This window comes from Hyperolius riggenbachi, chromosome 2 (genome assembly GCF_040937935.1).
Source record: "Hyperolius riggenbachi isolate aHypRig1 chromosome 2, aHypRig1.pri, whole genome shotgun sequence".
In the NCBI taxonomy this organism is placed as follows: Eukaryota; Metazoa; Chordata; class Amphibia; order Anura; family Hyperoliidae; genus Hyperolius; species Hyperolius riggenbachi.
The window spans coordinates 501,213,159-501,229,885 of record NC_090647.1 but is presented as its reverse complement, the minus strand read 5'-3'; the positions used below and the strand labels follow the sequence as shown (position 1 = coordinate 501,229,885).

Below are 16,727 nucleotides of genomic sequence, written 5' to 3'. Positions count from 1 at the left end.
GTAAGTGTCAGTTTTTTTTCTTTATCATTCCACAGAACCTCTTTTAAAGTAAACCTGAAGGGAAATGTATAATGTGGCATGTTGCCATACCTTTTGTTGCCATACCTTGTGTTGTACTGAATTGTTTTTGTATTTTTATGGTCTTAAAATAAATAAAACATTCTTAAAAAAAAAAAAAAACTGAACAGAGAAAAAGTGCTCCTGCGGGTAGAGGCCTGCATCGGGTCGGGTACTCGCGGGTTAGCCGAAATGCGGTTTAGGTTTGGGTACCCGTTTTGATTTTAATCGGGATGCGGGTTTGTGTGGGTACCAGATTCACCAGAAAGCGGGCTGCAGGTCTGAAAAATTAGACCCGCACAGAGCATCAAGTCGGGTACCCGCAGGTTATCCGAAATGCTGGTCTGGTTTGGGTACCAGTTTTGATTTTAATTGGGTTGCGGGTTGGGTACAGGTACCAGATTCACCAGAAAGCGGGTTGCAGGTCGGGTGTGGGTCTGAAAAATAAGACCCGCACAGGTCTCTACCTGGGGGGTACTTACTTTGGGAGGGGGAAGCCTATGGATCTTAAAGACTAAGGAGGCTTCCCTCATTCTTTTCAGCAAAGAGGATCCAGTGCTGACTCCAGTAAAAGTCCACTTTGCACCGTTGAGAAGGAATTAAATATATCAGTCTCCATATTCTTTTCTCTTCAAATGTGCTTTCAAGTGTACCAGAGATAAAGATTAAAAAAAAAAAACATGCATACCTGGGGCTTCCTCTAGCCCCCTCCGGCCTGATCACTCCCTCGGTGCTTTCCCCCGCCTCTTCGGTAATGAGTCCGGTATCTTTGGCCAGTCGGCGTATGCACGATGTGTGCTCCCGCGGCAGGAGAGTATTGCACAGGCAGCTCCAAGCGGCGAGAGTGCAGCTGGGCATGTGTAGTAAGCCCCGACTTGCCAAGATACCGAGACCCGTTAACGAAGATCCAGGAGGCGGAGGATGGCGCAGAGGGAGTGATCAGGCCAGGATTTTTTTTATCATCTTCATCTTTCCTTTAAAGTGGTCTGAAACTCCGACAAAACATTTAATAAAAATGTGTTTTCCTACTTTTTATTACTCATACAGTTATCATATTTGCTTTTGTGCACACCTAATATTGTCTGTTTACAAATTACACGTTTCCAAAGTGTAGTTTATGGTACCCTGAAAGCTGTCATTTCATTTTATTCAAACTGCTTTTTATTATATATTACCATCTTCTAATGAGCTATTCTGAACTGTGTGTGTGTGTGTGTGTGTGTGTGTGTGTGTGTGTGTGTGTGTGTGTGTGTGTGTGTGTGTGTGTGTGTGTGTGTGTGTGTGTGTGTGTGTGTGTGTGTGTGTGTGTGTGTGTGTGTGTGTGTGTGTCTAAAGCACAGGGAGCTCCTTCACTTGTTAGACTGTGTTTACACACATTGTAACAACATTGGAATGTAAACAAAGATACGGTTGTCTACAGTTTGGATGCTGATTGAAGCTGAATAGCAGGACAAATTGCTTTTATTTAACCATTTCAGTGATGTTCTGCTAAAAACAATTCTGGGATAGTAGCTTTCAAACTGTGAGGAATCTTTTAGAGCAAAGTAGAAATGCTGGCTTTCAGACCACTTTGACATCCAACTCTACTGCTCCCTCTGGTCACTAGGTGGCACTATTGTGAGGGATACGGACAGCCTCTCTATTCATCTCAGAGAGGATGTCCTCATTAAAGCAAACCCAAGGTGGCAAAGAAAATGTATACTTACCTAAGAAGAGAGAAGCCTCTGGATCCTCCAGTGGCTACCCATGTCTTCCTTAATCCCCACTGCCGCTGGCCAGGAACTTATTTTAGTTCACGGCAATGCTCCCCTTTGTGCATGAGCATGGCTGTCCCATGCCTATGTGAGTACGGCCATGCTTGTACATGGTGGGGAGCGTGACCGCGAGAAAATGTTCAACAAGCTCTTGTTGGATAGTTTCAAAGGGTCCATGCGTGGCAACAGTGGCGTTTAAAAGGACAAGGGAAGAATGACTATCCAGAAGCTCCTCTCTACCTAGGTAAGTAACTTTATTCATCACTTTGGTTTCACTGTAAGGATGGGTGGAGCTATCCTTTAAGTGCTTCTGTGATGCTGCCTTACATCTTCCACCAGGAGGTGTAAACTTGTATTAGATCCCTTTGCATCAATTGTATATCCTAAAAGGCAATTATAATACAGTATGGACACAGTGTTACATAGTTACATAGTTATTTTGGTTGAAAAAAAGACATACGTCCATCGAGTTCAACCAGAGAACAAAGTACAACACCAGCCTGCTCCCTGAAATATCCCTGTTGATCCAGAGGAAGGCGAAAAAACCCTTACAAGGCATGGTCCAATTAGCCCCAAAAGGGAAAAAAATTCCTTCCCGACTCCAGATGGCAATCACATAAAATCCCTGGATCAACATCATTAGGCATTACCTAGTAATTGTAGCCATGGATGTCTTTCAACGCAAGGAAAGCATCCAAGCCTCCTTTAAATGCAGGTATAGAGTTTGCCATAACGACTTCCTGTGCACACATGTATTATAACTGCCTACTGTGCTTGCGGCAAAGGAGGGTGAGGAGAGGGGTCACAAACGTGGCAGGGATGCGCAAATTGTATTTTTTTTAAAGCATCAGGGGATTGCTGGTATACACTAAACTCTGCAGTTGTGGTGCTGGAAGGTGAGCCAAAGGACCTCATTTTGCAGTCATTGATAATCCCCACCAATCAGAAAATGGTAATAGCGGGTGTCAGACTACAATCAGTTTAATAAAAGTGTCCTCAGCTGAGTTATCTCCTAGAAGCTATGGAGAGACCCTTTCCAGTTCAGTACTTCACCTGGCATTCCGTTTCTCCACATCGGTGCAGCCAGTGTTCTGCCTGTAGATGAGGCCGGCCAGGTGGCTGAGATAGCGGGCCATGTTCTCCAGCTGGGGAATGGTCTTACCACCTTTGATATTGGAAAACCACTGCTTAGGAAAACAAGCTATAACCTGCAAAACAAAATGAAAGGTAAAACCAGCTCCTCCAGAGGAAAGCAGAAGACATGACATTAATGATAAAGAAACTTATTGTAGCATTGAATTGAATTCTGACTTTGGCCATTTTCCCACTTGAGCTGAGAGCGAACTTTGTTTGTCCGTTCTCCGCCCCTTGCTAAACTGAGAGAATGGTTCCTATTTTATATATCGTATCCATTCACACTTGTCTGTGATATCCATTGCAGAAAGCGGGCCACACTTCTGTGCAGTCTGTGATAATCCCAGGCAGGTCGATGCGTTCCCCCAAACAGCCTATGGGCGTAACGCATCTGCCCTGGGCTACAGCGGACCATCGGAGTAGACATCACACTGTCTGCTCCCAATGGCCGCACATGGTCCGGCACAAGAGGGAATCACAGCCTTAATCTCTTTCCCATATTGCTGTTCCCACTAATATGATGAAATCAGAGAATACCTTCATCGTTACATATTTTGTTTGGTTGAAAAAGACACCTGTCCATAAAGTTAAGCAGGAAAAAAAAAAACACTGTCCTGAACCTGCACATAGAGTTGATCCAGGGGAAGGCAAGAAACCTTTAAAAGCTTGAGTCAATTAGTCTCAAAAAGGGAAAAATTCCTTCCCAACTCCAGATGGCAGTCAGAGAAACCCCTGGATTAACTCTTCCGGAAAATACCTAGTAATTATAGCCGTCGATGTCCTTCAGTCCAAGGAAAACACCCAAACCTTCTTTAAATGCAGATATAGGGGGTTGCTATAACTACTTCCTGAGGTAAGATATTCCAGATTTTAACCACTCTCAATGTGAAGGACCCCTTTCTAAAAAGATGGCAAAAACCTTTTTCCTCCATACGCAGATCATGATCCCATTGTACAACCCTAGCGACAAAAAGCTTATCTGTCAAACCTGATGTATTTATACATGTTAATTAGGTCACCTCTTTTTCCAAAGCTAAATAAACCCAGTTTGTCCAACCTTTCTTGGTAAGTGAGATCTTCCATCCATCTGATTACATTTAGTTGCCTGTCTTTGTACACATTCTAGAAGGTCAATGTTCTTTCTATAGTGTGGATCCTATGCTACAGATGTGGCCTGTATGCAGTACTTTCGGTTTGACTGCATTTCCGTTCCATCAGTATAACTAAATGTGGCTCCAAAAGCTACAATAATCACATATAACTAGCACACCGGAAAATGTTTGCATGTCTTCTGTGTGCTCTGCTCATAAGAGGACATTGAGATCTGGTTATTACTTTGAGATCTGGTTATTACTTTGATTATTACTTTGAGGCTGGGTTCACAGTAGTCAGTTGCATAACTCACGCGTTATAATGACTGTAAACTGCAAAGGAGACTGGTCATAGACTTTAATACAAAGCCTGCATGCAGCGTGTTAGAATATCGCGATCCGTTACTGTGAACAGGCCCATAGAATTGTATGGGCGGTGAGTTCACATGCAGAATTATTCTGTAACGCAACTGAGCACTGTGAACAGGGCCTAAAAGAATCCAATTTCAACAGCAGTTTTCAATGAAGTCAGTAACATTTGTAAAAGTTGTAAAAACTGGAGCCAGTAACTACTATCCAGCCATCTCTCAGCTGGCTGCTCGTCTTTATGGTGCAGCCAGCAGAACCGTTTCTTTCCTGGTTCAAGCAACCTAAAACTCCCCCATTCACATGTAGACAGTGACAAATCATCTGATTAGCAAATAATTATTTTTCAGAAGATGCAGCAAATTAGAAACCACGTAATTAATGAATCGGCAGCAGCCAGCTATTCATTACTATCACAAAGAACAGCAGCCTGGATGTGCAGCTCCAATTACCGCCAGCACATGTAGACCACTGGGAGCTTCCAATACTGGGAAATGGCTGCTTCTGGCAAAGAGAAGCAAGAAACCACTGAGACACTGGGCCGGGTCCTGGCAGAGAGAAGCAAGAGACCACTGAGACACTGGGGCGGGTCCTGGCAGAGAGACGAAAGAGACCACTGAGACGCTGGTCCGGGTACTGGCAGATGCGAGGAGAAAATACACACACCAGGTTCTTGCCCGAGCATCGCCCAGCATGTGTCCGAGGCTTTATATGGAAAAGTGCTTCCTTATCAGTTCAACTAACATTCTGTTCCTTTGAGAAGTGGATAATGCGACTAAACAGAAAGTAATTGAATCCCCTGATCAGCTATTAATGTTTGTGCAGGGACCCTGTTGCCACGGTGCAGTGACAGGGTCATTTGCATAGCTCCATCCCCTGCTCAGTGACTTACGCCCTGCTGGGCCGGAAGTACGTCACTGAGATTTCAGTTGCTCCATGTCGCACCGCGCTCCTGTTGTGTACACTGCATGCTTCGCTCATTTTCTTGCATTACTGCATAATCTGTGCGGTAGGCACAGATCATATGGGAACAAACTGAAGCCTTTGCGTCGCCATTGCGGCGATTAAGACACTTCCGATGTGCTACCATGCGGGAAGTGTGCAAATCTCCATAGACTTGCATGGCCCTTGTGGCACAGAAGCGTCGGGGGAAGAGTAACACGGTGCAACAGTGTGCAGGTGTGCAAGGGGCGTAAAAAAAAACAAAAAACGTGTGGTATCATTCAGCAGAATATTTCTCCGCACTATAGAGTGTACATTTACTAAACTCTCTCCTGCATATCCCTGATAAGAAGCAGAATCTTTACTACAACTGTATTACATCAGCTGAAGTGCTCTTCATATCCGGCTGCATCTCATTACCACCAGCACACCTGGATACAATCTGCCCCTGTGGCATTTTTAACTGCTGTTTACATGTAGCAACACATGGCATTCAAGAAAATGTGCCTTTCTGTATTACATTTCCACCATCACAGAATTTTTATGTTTCTATACATTGATTTCCTGCACTTACACTCTGGGCTTTTTTGATGCTGTCTTCTCCACTCTCATTATTCTGGAAGGCCATTAATATGTATCTGTTCAGCAGTCCATCTATTGCCAGCTCCTGCACACATCTGTTGGAAAGGACTCCATGCCACTTCGTGAAGTTACCCAGTAGCTAATGAAAAGGGAGAAATCAGCTAATGGACATAATTATCCATTTCTAGACATACACGTTCAGCAACTGGTCGCTAGCAATATACTTTGATAAACTTTGATCACAGGAAACTCTTGCCAGACATCAGCTGTTGCCTATAGTCCATACATGCCAAACTTTGCCCCACTGGTCAAATATGGCCCACAGAGCCATCAAATTTGGCCCACAAGTGTTCCTCCCGCTTTGCATTATATTGGGCCCACACACACTAGGGAGCTGTATAGGGGAGGGGGTCGCCAGACACCAGGCAACTGAAAAGGGGGGTGGGGCCACTAGTCACCCGAGAACAGTATGGGGAGAGAGGGGGGGCCACTAGACATCAGGGTAGTGTATACGGGAGGGAGGATAACCATTAGACACCAGGGAAGTGTATAGGTGGGAGAGGGGGGCACTAGACACCAAAGAACTGTATAGGGAAGGCAGGGGGCCATTAGACACCAACGAACTGTATAGGGGAGGCAGGGGGCCATTAGACACCAGGGAACTTTATAAGTGAGGGATGTGGCCACTAGACATTGAGGTTGGCCTGCGACTTGGTCCCAGTGTTCAATATTGGCCCACTTTGTATTTGGATTTGACACGTCTTCTCTAGTGGCTCATGACTGAAGGTTGTCCTTGTATGAGAACTGACAGTGTCACTTCTAATGCAAGTCCACTGATCTCAGGTAGTTGCAGCAGCTGCGTGCCATTTGCAATGACAAAGTTTCTAATGTGACAAGGTAGTCAGGAAACTGAAGCAAAGCTAAATGCTCACAAACCTCTACAACAGACATAATACATTGTTATTACCTTCAAAGATGACCAGAACTGGCGCTGAAAGAACACACTTGGTCCAGAGTTCTTATTCTCTATCACACTGGAAACACAAGATTTTACAATGATGAGAAAATGACTTCCTACCGAAAATGAATAATGTTAATGTAGACCAGCAAGTTGTTTACTGAACACAAGAGCCCAGTAATAAGCCTGACACCGGCTGGGGTAACGTTTATAAAGAAGAATCGTGGTTACCTACCTAGTCATAGATAACAACATTGTTTTGCATCTCATTTCCCTAACAACATACTGCTATCCTCATGTGTAGAATATACGGTGCTATTTTTATTATTAGTATAATATAAGCTGAAATAGGTTTAAAGCACATTGAAACACAAAACAACCAAAAATGGTTCAAATTGATCCAAAAGTAAATTTATCAACAAGTACCAGTATGTGTAGGACTCAACTTACAATCTCTTGGAATGGAACCTTTGTAAGTAAGGGGCCACCTGTCCTAATAGAAATAAAGCACTTTAGATAGAACACAGTCTTACTTTTTAGGATATAGAGGCATGAAGACATCATCGTCCAAGGTCCTCCTCATTCTCATTAACAATGCTTTTAGTAGTGCCTATAAAATAAATGAAACATCAGATGAAGGGAACGACTCTCAAAATAACCATAAGGTAAATAATAATGAATTTAAAAAGACACTGAAGCAAAAAATGTATGATCTAATGATTTGTATGTGTAATACAGCTAAGAAATAAAACATTAGGAGCAGAGACATAAGTCTAATATTGTTTCCAGTACAGGAAGAGTTAAGAAACTCCAGTTATCTATGCAAAAGTGCCATTGAGCTCCACGACTTTCAAAGTCGCAGAGAGCTCTGTCTTCTGAAGCTTGTTATCTCAACTGTCTAACTGCATTGTTTGTTTTCCTGCAGAGAAGGGTTCAAAAGTTCACTTGCCTGCTCTGTAAAATCATTTAGAATGCTGAGTAGTGTGTAAACTGCAAATATTAGAGAATGATGCAATGTTATAAAAAACACTATATAACTGAAAATAAAAATATGAGAATATTTTATTTGCTAATGTTCTAGTAATTATCCGTACTACACAACCAATTCATTATACCATTTTTTTTTTTTTTTGCTTTAGTGTCTCTTTAAAGGACACCTGAAGTGAGAAGTATATGGAAGCTGACATTTATTTCCATTTAAGCAATACCAGTTGCCTGACTATCTTGCTGATCTTTTGCCTCTAATACTTTTAAGCCATAGACCCTGAACAAGCATGCAGCTGATCAGGTGCTTCTGACATTATTGTCAGATCTGACAAGATTAGCTGCAAGCTTGTTTCTGGTGTGATTCAACACTACTGCAGCCAAATAGACAAGCATGGCTGCAAGGCACATGGTATTGCTTAACCACTTCACCACTGAGGGGTTTTACCCCCTGACCACCAGAGCAATTTTCACCTTTCAGCGCTCCTTCCATTCATTCGTCTATAACTTCATCATTACTTATCGCAATGAAATGAACTATATCTTGTTTTTTCCGCCACCAATTAGGCTTTCTTTAGGTGGGACATTATGCCAAGAATTATTTTTTTCTAAATGTGTTTTAATGGGAAAATAGGAAAAATGTGGGGAAAAAAAAAATTATTTTTCAGTTTTCGGCCATTATAGTTTTTAAATAATGCATGCTACTGTAATTAAAACCCATGAAATTTATGTGCCCTTTTGTCCCGGTTATAAAACCGTTTAAATTATGTCCCTATCACAATGTTTGGCGCCAATATTTCATTTGGAAATAAAGGTGCATTTTTTTCAGTTTTGCGTCCATCCCTAATTACAAGCCCATAGTTTATAAAGTAACAGTGTTATACCCTCTTGACTTAAATATTTAAAAAGTTCAGTCCCTAAGGTAACTAATTATGTATTTTTTTTTATTGTAAATTTTTGAATTTTTTTTTAATTACAAAAAAAAAAAAATGGGGAGTGTGGGAGGTAATGAGTTAATTTTTTGTGTAAAAGTCATTTATTTGTATGTGAAAAATGTGTAGGGTGTAGTTTACTATTTGGCCACAAGATGGCCACAGTAACTTTTTGCTTTATTGCGACCTCCAAGCCTCCTTCCGGAAGCTTGGAGGAAGAATAAGGAGGCTGGACACGTGAGTTTCTTCTCACAATGATCGCGCTGCCCATAGGAGAGCAGCGGGTCATTGTGGGGCTTAGATCAACGAACGGGAATGGATTTTCCCGTTCATTGATCTCCGGGCGAGCGGGCGGCGGCGGTTTTACTAGCGGCGGGCGGCGTGTTTACGAGCGGGAGCGCGGACAGCGTCGGGAACGCGGAAAGTACGTGTTTCTCCGTCCCTGGTTTTTAAAGGATGGAAAAAGGGGCGGAGAAATACGTACGCGCGGGGGTAAAGTGGTTAAAAAGGACAAATATGGCAGCTTCCATACACTTCTCAATTCAGTTGTTCTAAGTGCAGACTAATATGAGATTTTCTGTCACCATTGAAAGCTAGGTTTGCCTTGCTTAAGTACATACTGGGCATGTGCAAGTCTTGCATGCGCAGCAGATACTGGACTGGAGAGACTGGAATGAAGTGCCCACTGCCCAGTATGCACTTTACACACCAAGCCTCTATAATAAAACCCCTTTGTCTCTGCGTCCCATGTCAGTGTGTGTGTCCCTGCGTGCTACTGCGCATGTGGCGCAGGGACAGCCGTTGGACAGGAGCAGTAAAGGCAGGGGGCCGCGCGGGCATGCGTGACTGTGCGTCAGTGGCGGCGGTCCCGGGAGGGTGAGAGGGGAGGGGGTTTAAACACAGACCTAGAGCCCGTTTTTAAACAGGCTTAGGTCTACTAGTCCCTCTATAAGTTGCTCTAATGTATTACTTAGCATTGTCTAATAATTCTGATCTGGGTCCGGATTCTCATTTAGGATCACAGTGCAGGTACAGGAGATAATTACTGTGGGCAGGTTGTATGGTCACCTGGAGACCTTGAATGGTTTTAGCTTCTCTCTTGTTGCATAATTGTATACTAATAAAGTACGATAAATATAACTACTGGGGGTGCAGCCTATTGTCTTTAGAGAACTTCTATATAAGTATTGAGGGATAGCAAGAAGCAGGTAAGGCTACTAGATTTGTAGCTTGGCAATACAGAGAGAAATAATGGTTTATTTTTGTGAATAGGGATACACTTTAACGTACCTGAATGGAAAAAAAAAGAGCCCCTAGGGAGTACCTACTTTAGTAGGGGGAAGCCTCTGGATCCTAAAGAGGGTTCCCTCATCTCTGCAGCCCCATTCCAGCGGTGAGACCCCCAAAAGTCAGCCAAAAAGGGTTTTTTCGCTGCCTCATGCAGGCGTAGACGTCATAGGGCTTCAGAACAATAATAATCCAGCGGCGCATCGCACACTAGAGGCTTACTGCCCAGGCTCCGCCAGAAATAGCCAAGTCTGATCGCCTCCACTCCTCTGTGCAGGCACGAGACGGCTGAGCCTATGCAGTAAAGTGGACCCAACTGGACTCGGCTATTTCCACCACAGCCCAAGCGGTAAGCCTCTAGTGCGCCTGCGTGGCACTCCGCTGGATTACTATGGTTCTGGAGCCCGATTATTATTGCTGTGGACCGTTCAGGGGTTTCTGCGCTGGATCGCTGGCTAAAGATGATGGGGGAAGCCTTATTAGGATCCAGAGGCTTCCCCCCTCCTGAGGCAAGTATCCGTTTTGTTTTTTTACTTTTTAAATTTACAGATATTCTAATTTATAAATGTACCTCATGCAGACCTCTAGTATAAAAAATAAAACCCACACTATCAGCAAAGGCAGCAGAACTTAGCAAGAAAGAAAGTCTAAAAACTGACCCCTTCCAAGCCATAAAATCCAGGTTTCATTGGATAGCCACACCCCTTCCTGAAAAACTGCCATGGCCTTCGCAAAGACTGCTAAGAGATTGTGTTGTGTGGTCGGCAGGTGCCTCATAGTGTGGGCCGAGATATATTCTGCTTCTACCTGTGCTTATAATACACCCTCTATTCATGTGAGAACATTTAAAAATACAGAGTCAGGCCTCTTGCACACTACATGCGATTCCGCGGAAAAAAGTACTGCATGCCGCTACGTTTTTTTTAAAATCGGAATAAAAAAATCAGATCGTATAAAAAAAAAAATCAGAAGGGGAACAACTCCTACTTAGTTATTTTTGCAATGTGAGCACTGGTAGGAGATACTCTTGTACTAAGCTACAGAAGACAAATCAGTTTGTACTAAGCTACAGAAGACAAATCAGTATTAAAAGTAGATTGCATTATTAATCAAAGTCTTATGCTACCGCTTAATAAAACTCCCTCTAAGGTACACGAGCTTATGTAGCAATAAAAGCAATCGGTTACACATCTCTCACTTTATTAGATCCAGTGTTCTGGGAACAACCTGTTGTACTAAGAGCTGAAACTTAATAAACAATGAAGAGCTGCATGAATGATGCTGCGGGTAATGGGAAGCATCTGTTATGCATCTTGACTCTCCCCTCTGAGCTAGCAGAGGAAACACCGTGTTCTGGTACTGGATGTTATTTATACCTCGGTGTTCTTATTATCGGAATTCACAACACTGGGATATCCATTTATCAGCTTCTGCATCACTGCCGCCAGCCTGTTCGTCTGCGTTGATGAAAAGGGGTCCCACACGTTCTCAGCCAGAGCTGTGGAGCAAATGACAAACAGAACACATAAGAATCATTGACGGATTAATCTGCCTGCTCGTACTCTGAAGGTGCCCATACATATAGCAATGATGGGCAGATCGACCAAGAGATAGATCTCTCTCTGATCAGAGAGAGATCTGTTGGCCGTCCATACACTGCAGGCTGATTCTCGATCTGTTTTTTGAATGAAACCTCTCGGAAATCGGCCTTGTGATGCTGCATCCACTGCTGCCCCCCCAAAATGTTGATGTGACCCCCCCCCCCCCCCCCCCCCAGAGCCTGAGCATTAAATTCTCTCACCTGTCCAGCCACCATAAGTGTCCAGCTGCTCCTTCTTCCCCATTCTCACCCCATGTGATTGCCGTAGTGCGTGTGATGTCACACATGGGATGCAAATGTAGGAAGCAGGCGCTGGACACTCATGGCAGCTGGAGCAGGTGAGATTTTAATGCACAGGCACCGGGGGAAGGGCCCATTAACATTCGGAAAGGGGGGGTGTACAGTGGTCAGGTAATTTCATCATGTTCATTCCGTGTCTCGACATTGCACACCCTTTCCGCTGTGCACACGATTGACCACGTTAGGCCCAGATTTTTCATCTTGCTCAAAAGATACATTTGACAGGTGAATCGGCATGCTTGTTGCAGCACCAAAATGTCATCCAATTCAATGTCAATGGGACGCAAAATTGTTGTATGGCCACCTTAAAGTGAATGTTTACCGTTTTTAAAAACAAAAAGTCAGATACTCACCTAAGGAGAGGGAAGGCTCGGTCCTAATGAGCCTTCCCTCTCCTCTTCCGGTGCCCGGTCCCGCGCAGGATCCCGCATGGCAGTATTCGACCAGTTCGGTCAAATACTGCCACTTCCGCATGCCGAAGGGAGCTTTCGGAAGGCTTCGGGAGCACTCGGGCTCCCGATGACGCAGCCGCTCCATACTACGCATGCGCGAGTGCCCTCTATGACGCGCTCGCGCGTACGTAGTATGGAGCGGCCCGTCTTCGGAAGCCCGAGTGCTCCCGAAGACCTCCGAAGTCCCTGCGGCGGCGGACGCGAACGGGGGAGCCAGCGCAGCACCGAGGGCACCGGGAGAGGAGAGGGAAGGCTCATTAGGTCCGAGCCTTCCCTCTCCTTAGGTGAGTATCTGACTTTTTGTTTTTAGAAACGGTACCCATTGGCTTTAAGCCATCATTGTGTTTATCTATATTCAGGAAGAAGACTGCATCTAAGGAGTAAACAGCTATACAACATTCCTTTCCACCATCCACACTGATCAGAAATAAATCTCCGCATACCTGCTATCTTGGGGAGAATGACCTTTTCCACAATGGAGGGTATTAAAGCAATATCGGCATCTTCCTTGTCCTCTCCTTTTGCATCACACCCGTAAAACAGTAATGACTCAAACCACATCATGCTTTCAAAATCACGGCAATTGGGCTAAAAAACACAAAAGCAAAGAATGCACCTTATATAGCTGAACAAAAGTTATGGTACATTAAAGTAAACCAGAGACGTCAAATGCTAAAGATTTGATACTTACCCAGGGCTTCCTCCAACCCCATAATCTCATATGAGTCCCATTCCGTCTTTCCCGCTGTCTGCCGTTCAGCCGCGATCAGCTCCGATAACTGGCTCAGTCGGGTCCAGTCTGGGTCTTCTGCACATGCACGGATCTCCCGCCCATGCACAGTAGACCCGGGCTGTTGCATCTGAGCCAGTTATCGGGGCTGATTGCAGCTGAACGGCAGACCGCAGGAGGACAGAGTGGGACTCTTATGGGGTTGAGACAAACTTATGGGGTTGGCGGAAGCCAAAGGTAAATATAAAATCTTTAGCATTTGACATCTCTGGTTTACTTTAACCTCAAGTGCAGAAACTAAAAAAGTACCCCCTGCAAACAAGTAAATAAACAGTTTTGTATTATTGTTTAAAAATCTATGAATATATTTTATGTATGCAACATTGCAGGAGCTTCAAACTGCCAGTTACAGTAGTAGAAGTTACGCTGAACTGCTTACTTACAGTATAGGACTTCAGCTCCACTATAAGCCAAACTAAAGTGTTTTATTTTGCACTGTACACACTTTGTGGGTCGTTTGAAATCCACAGAACACAACAATACTGGGCAACATAATGTAAACTGCAGTAAGGTTTCCATTAATGCAATCCAACGTAGGCCAAAGTGCAAATGTCTGGCCTGCTGCCATTGAGCTTTTGCACTAATGTTAAAAGGATAGGAGAAATATAACAGACAAAACGCTGTTCTATGTGATTTCCTGTGTGATGCTCCCATAAAAACATGCCATTTCATGTTGTCTAGTCACTTCCTCTGTCATGGTCTAAGGCAGTGTGTGTCCAAATAAAAGTCCCCTGTAGTCTGAGGGCTCACTCTGTGTCCGTCTGTTCCTGTCGGTTCCGCTGCTGGCAGAGTCAGGGACTACTACTGCACGGTTTCTGTGGCCGGGTGCATTCTGTGCCTGCACAGTTACAAGCCTTTAACCGCACAGCGCAGAATGCTCAGGGCCACGGGAACAGGACCAATGAGGCTGCGCATTAGTCCCCGACTACCGGGACTGACTGTGGGAGAGCGTATGAGACAAGACGGACACCAAGGGAGCCTGTGGCCTACAGGGGGCTGGAGGAAGCCACAGGGTTGTATAAATCCTTTTGATGGCAATGTTTATGGATTAACCACCTGAGCGGTCTGGACGAGCTGAGCTCGTCCAACACCGCCGGAGGTCGCCGCTCAGGCCCTGCTGGGCCGATTTTAATCAAATAAAAAGCAGCACACGCAGCCGGCACTTTGCCAGCCGCGTGTGCTGCCTGATCGCCGCCGCTCTGCGGCGATTCGCCGCGAGCAGCGGCGAAAGAGGGTCCCCCCAGCCGCCTGAGCCCAGCGTAGCCGGAACAAAAAGTTCCGGCCAGCGCTAAGGGCTGGATCGGAGGCGGCTGACGTCAGGACGTCGGCTGACGTCGATGACGTCACTCCGCTCGTCGCTATGGCGACGATATAAGCAAAACAAGGAAGGCCGCTTATTGCGGCCTTCCTTGTTTATTCTGGGCGCCGGAGGCGATCGGAAGATCGCCTCCGGAGCGCCCTCTAGTGGGCTTTCATGCAGCCAACTTTCAGTTGGCTGCATGAAATAGTTTTTTTTTTATTCAAAAAAAACCCTCCCGCAGCCACCCTGGCGATATAATCAGAACGCCAGGGTGGTTAACCACTTAACGACCAGCTAACGCCCATAGGCGTCAGCAGGTCTTAAGTGGGTTACAATGGAAACGGCTGCTTGAGCGTCCTTTCCATGTCAGTTCACGGAGGGTGTCTCCGTGAACAGCCGGAGAGCCGCCGATCGCGGCTAAAATGTAAACACGCAGGGAAGAAATCCCCACTGTTTACATCATACGGCGCTACTGCGCCGCAGCGCCGTAGGGCAGATCGGCGATGGCCGGGGATCGCCATCATTTGATAGGCTGAAGCCTATCCTACAATGCGCTGGATGTATATCCGTCCTGCGCACATCAGAGCCTAAGCGAGAGGCAGGAAGAGGTAGGGAGGATGGAAACCGCTACGGAGGGGGGCTTTGAGGAGCCCCCCCGCTCGGCCACACAGAGCGGCGGCGATCAGACCCCCCCCCCCAGCAGGTCATCCCCCTAGTGGGGAAAAAAAGGGGGGGGGGGGGGGGGGAGTCTGATCGCCCTATTCACGATCATCTGTGCTGCGGGCTGCAGAGCCCACGCAGCACAGATCTTTAAAACACAGCCCGGTCCTTAAGTGGTTAAGATTAGTCAAAAGTGTTGCCTTTGGAGCCAGTGCAATCTTTTGCACACTTTCAGTGTATAGAATCAAAGAAAAACTGCTTCCTTCAAACCGCTAACATGCATTTTTGTAGTCAATCTACTGAACATCACAATTGCATACACAAAAATACAAATCACACAAAAGACAGAAGCACAAGCTGCAAAAGTTGTGACTGGATTGCATTTTGCAGTGGAAAATGCACCTTTGTTTTGACAGAGAATGGAATAGGAAGCAAGAGAGGGAGGAATGTCCTCCCGTCAGATTTCAGTGCATACTCACTACTTACCTCTAATGGGTTCCAAGTTAAAAGCTGTAGTCGCACAAGAGGGCTGATCAGCTTCGGTAAACAAAGACCAATATAGGCATCTCTATAAGTGCTATAATATTTGGATCGCCAGGATTCAAACTGATTTTTAATACAATCAATAGAATGAAAATTTTCCAGAGCATCTTCAAATACTCTGCCGGCCTCTTTCACAATCCGATCTGGGGGCAAAAAAAAAAAAACAATTTCAGACACCCATACAATAAAGAATATGCCTTCAACTTTGATGGAAAAACTCCACTCTTTACTACAGTACAAGCTCCATGCTTTACAGACCATTAACAGCTACTGATGTATTAACAGTTAAGTCACTTAAGAAGTGAGAGGGATATGGAGGCTGCCATATTTACCATATATTCTGGCATATAAGACGACCCCCCAACTTTTCCAGTTAAAATACAGTTTGGGATATACTCACTGTATAAGACTACCCCTCCTTCAACCAGTATATAGGTAATTGGTCAACTCTCCCTCTCCCCTAAGTGGATTGGTCAGCTCTCCTTGTCTACCTGTTTATCAGAGCGGTATGTAAGAATAGAGCACGCTGTGCCCATAACACACGCCTCTTTCACCCTTCTGACCCGCCCTTGTATCCTATTTACCTCCTCCTCTGCCTTTCAGATCTCACACATGTGCGCCTGTGCCGCTCACTACAGTCCTCAGCAGCGAGATCTGAGAGGCGGTAACAGGATAGGGCGTGTCACCCGGCATCAATGACACCCGGCGTATAAGACGACCCCTGACTTTTCAGAAGATTTTCAAAGGTTAAAGAGTAGTCTTATACACCAGAATATACAGTATTTCCTTTTAAGCAACACCAGTTACCTGGCTGTCCTGCTGATCTTCTGTCTCTAATACTTTTAGCACTAAACCCTGAACAAGCATGCAGCATATCAGGTGTTTGACATTTTTGTCAAATCTGACAAAATTAGCTGCATGCTTGTTTCATGTGTGTGATTCAGACACTACTGCAGTCAAATAGTTCAGCAGGGCTGCTGGGCAACAGGTATTGT

General features: G+C 45.0%; 1 protein-coding gene across 1 annotated transcript in view; it reads right to left on the bottom strand.

Moving 5' to 3' along the window:
- Positions 1-16,727, bottom strand: part of PAXBP1 (PAX3 and PAX7 binding protein 1) — a 58,999-nt gene that overhangs the window by 2,791 nt on the left and 39,481 nt on the right. The window contains exons 11-17 of the mRNA XM_068270476.1: positions 15,676-15,875; positions 12,883-13,027; positions 11,464-11,585; positions 7,418-7,494; positions 6,894-6,960; positions 5,919-6,065; positions 2,865-3,019 (exon numbers count right to left, since the gene is read on the bottom strand). Coding sequence (XP_068126577.1) covers positions 2,865-3,019; positions 5,919-6,065; positions 6,894-6,960; positions 7,418-7,494; positions 11,464-11,585; positions 12,883-13,027; positions 15,676-15,875 — 913 coding nt within the window. The remainder of the gene's footprint in view (positions 1-2,864; positions 3,020-5,918; positions 6,066-6,893; positions 6,961-7,417; positions 7,495-11,463; positions 11,586-12,882; positions 13,028-15,675; positions 15,876-16,727) is intronic.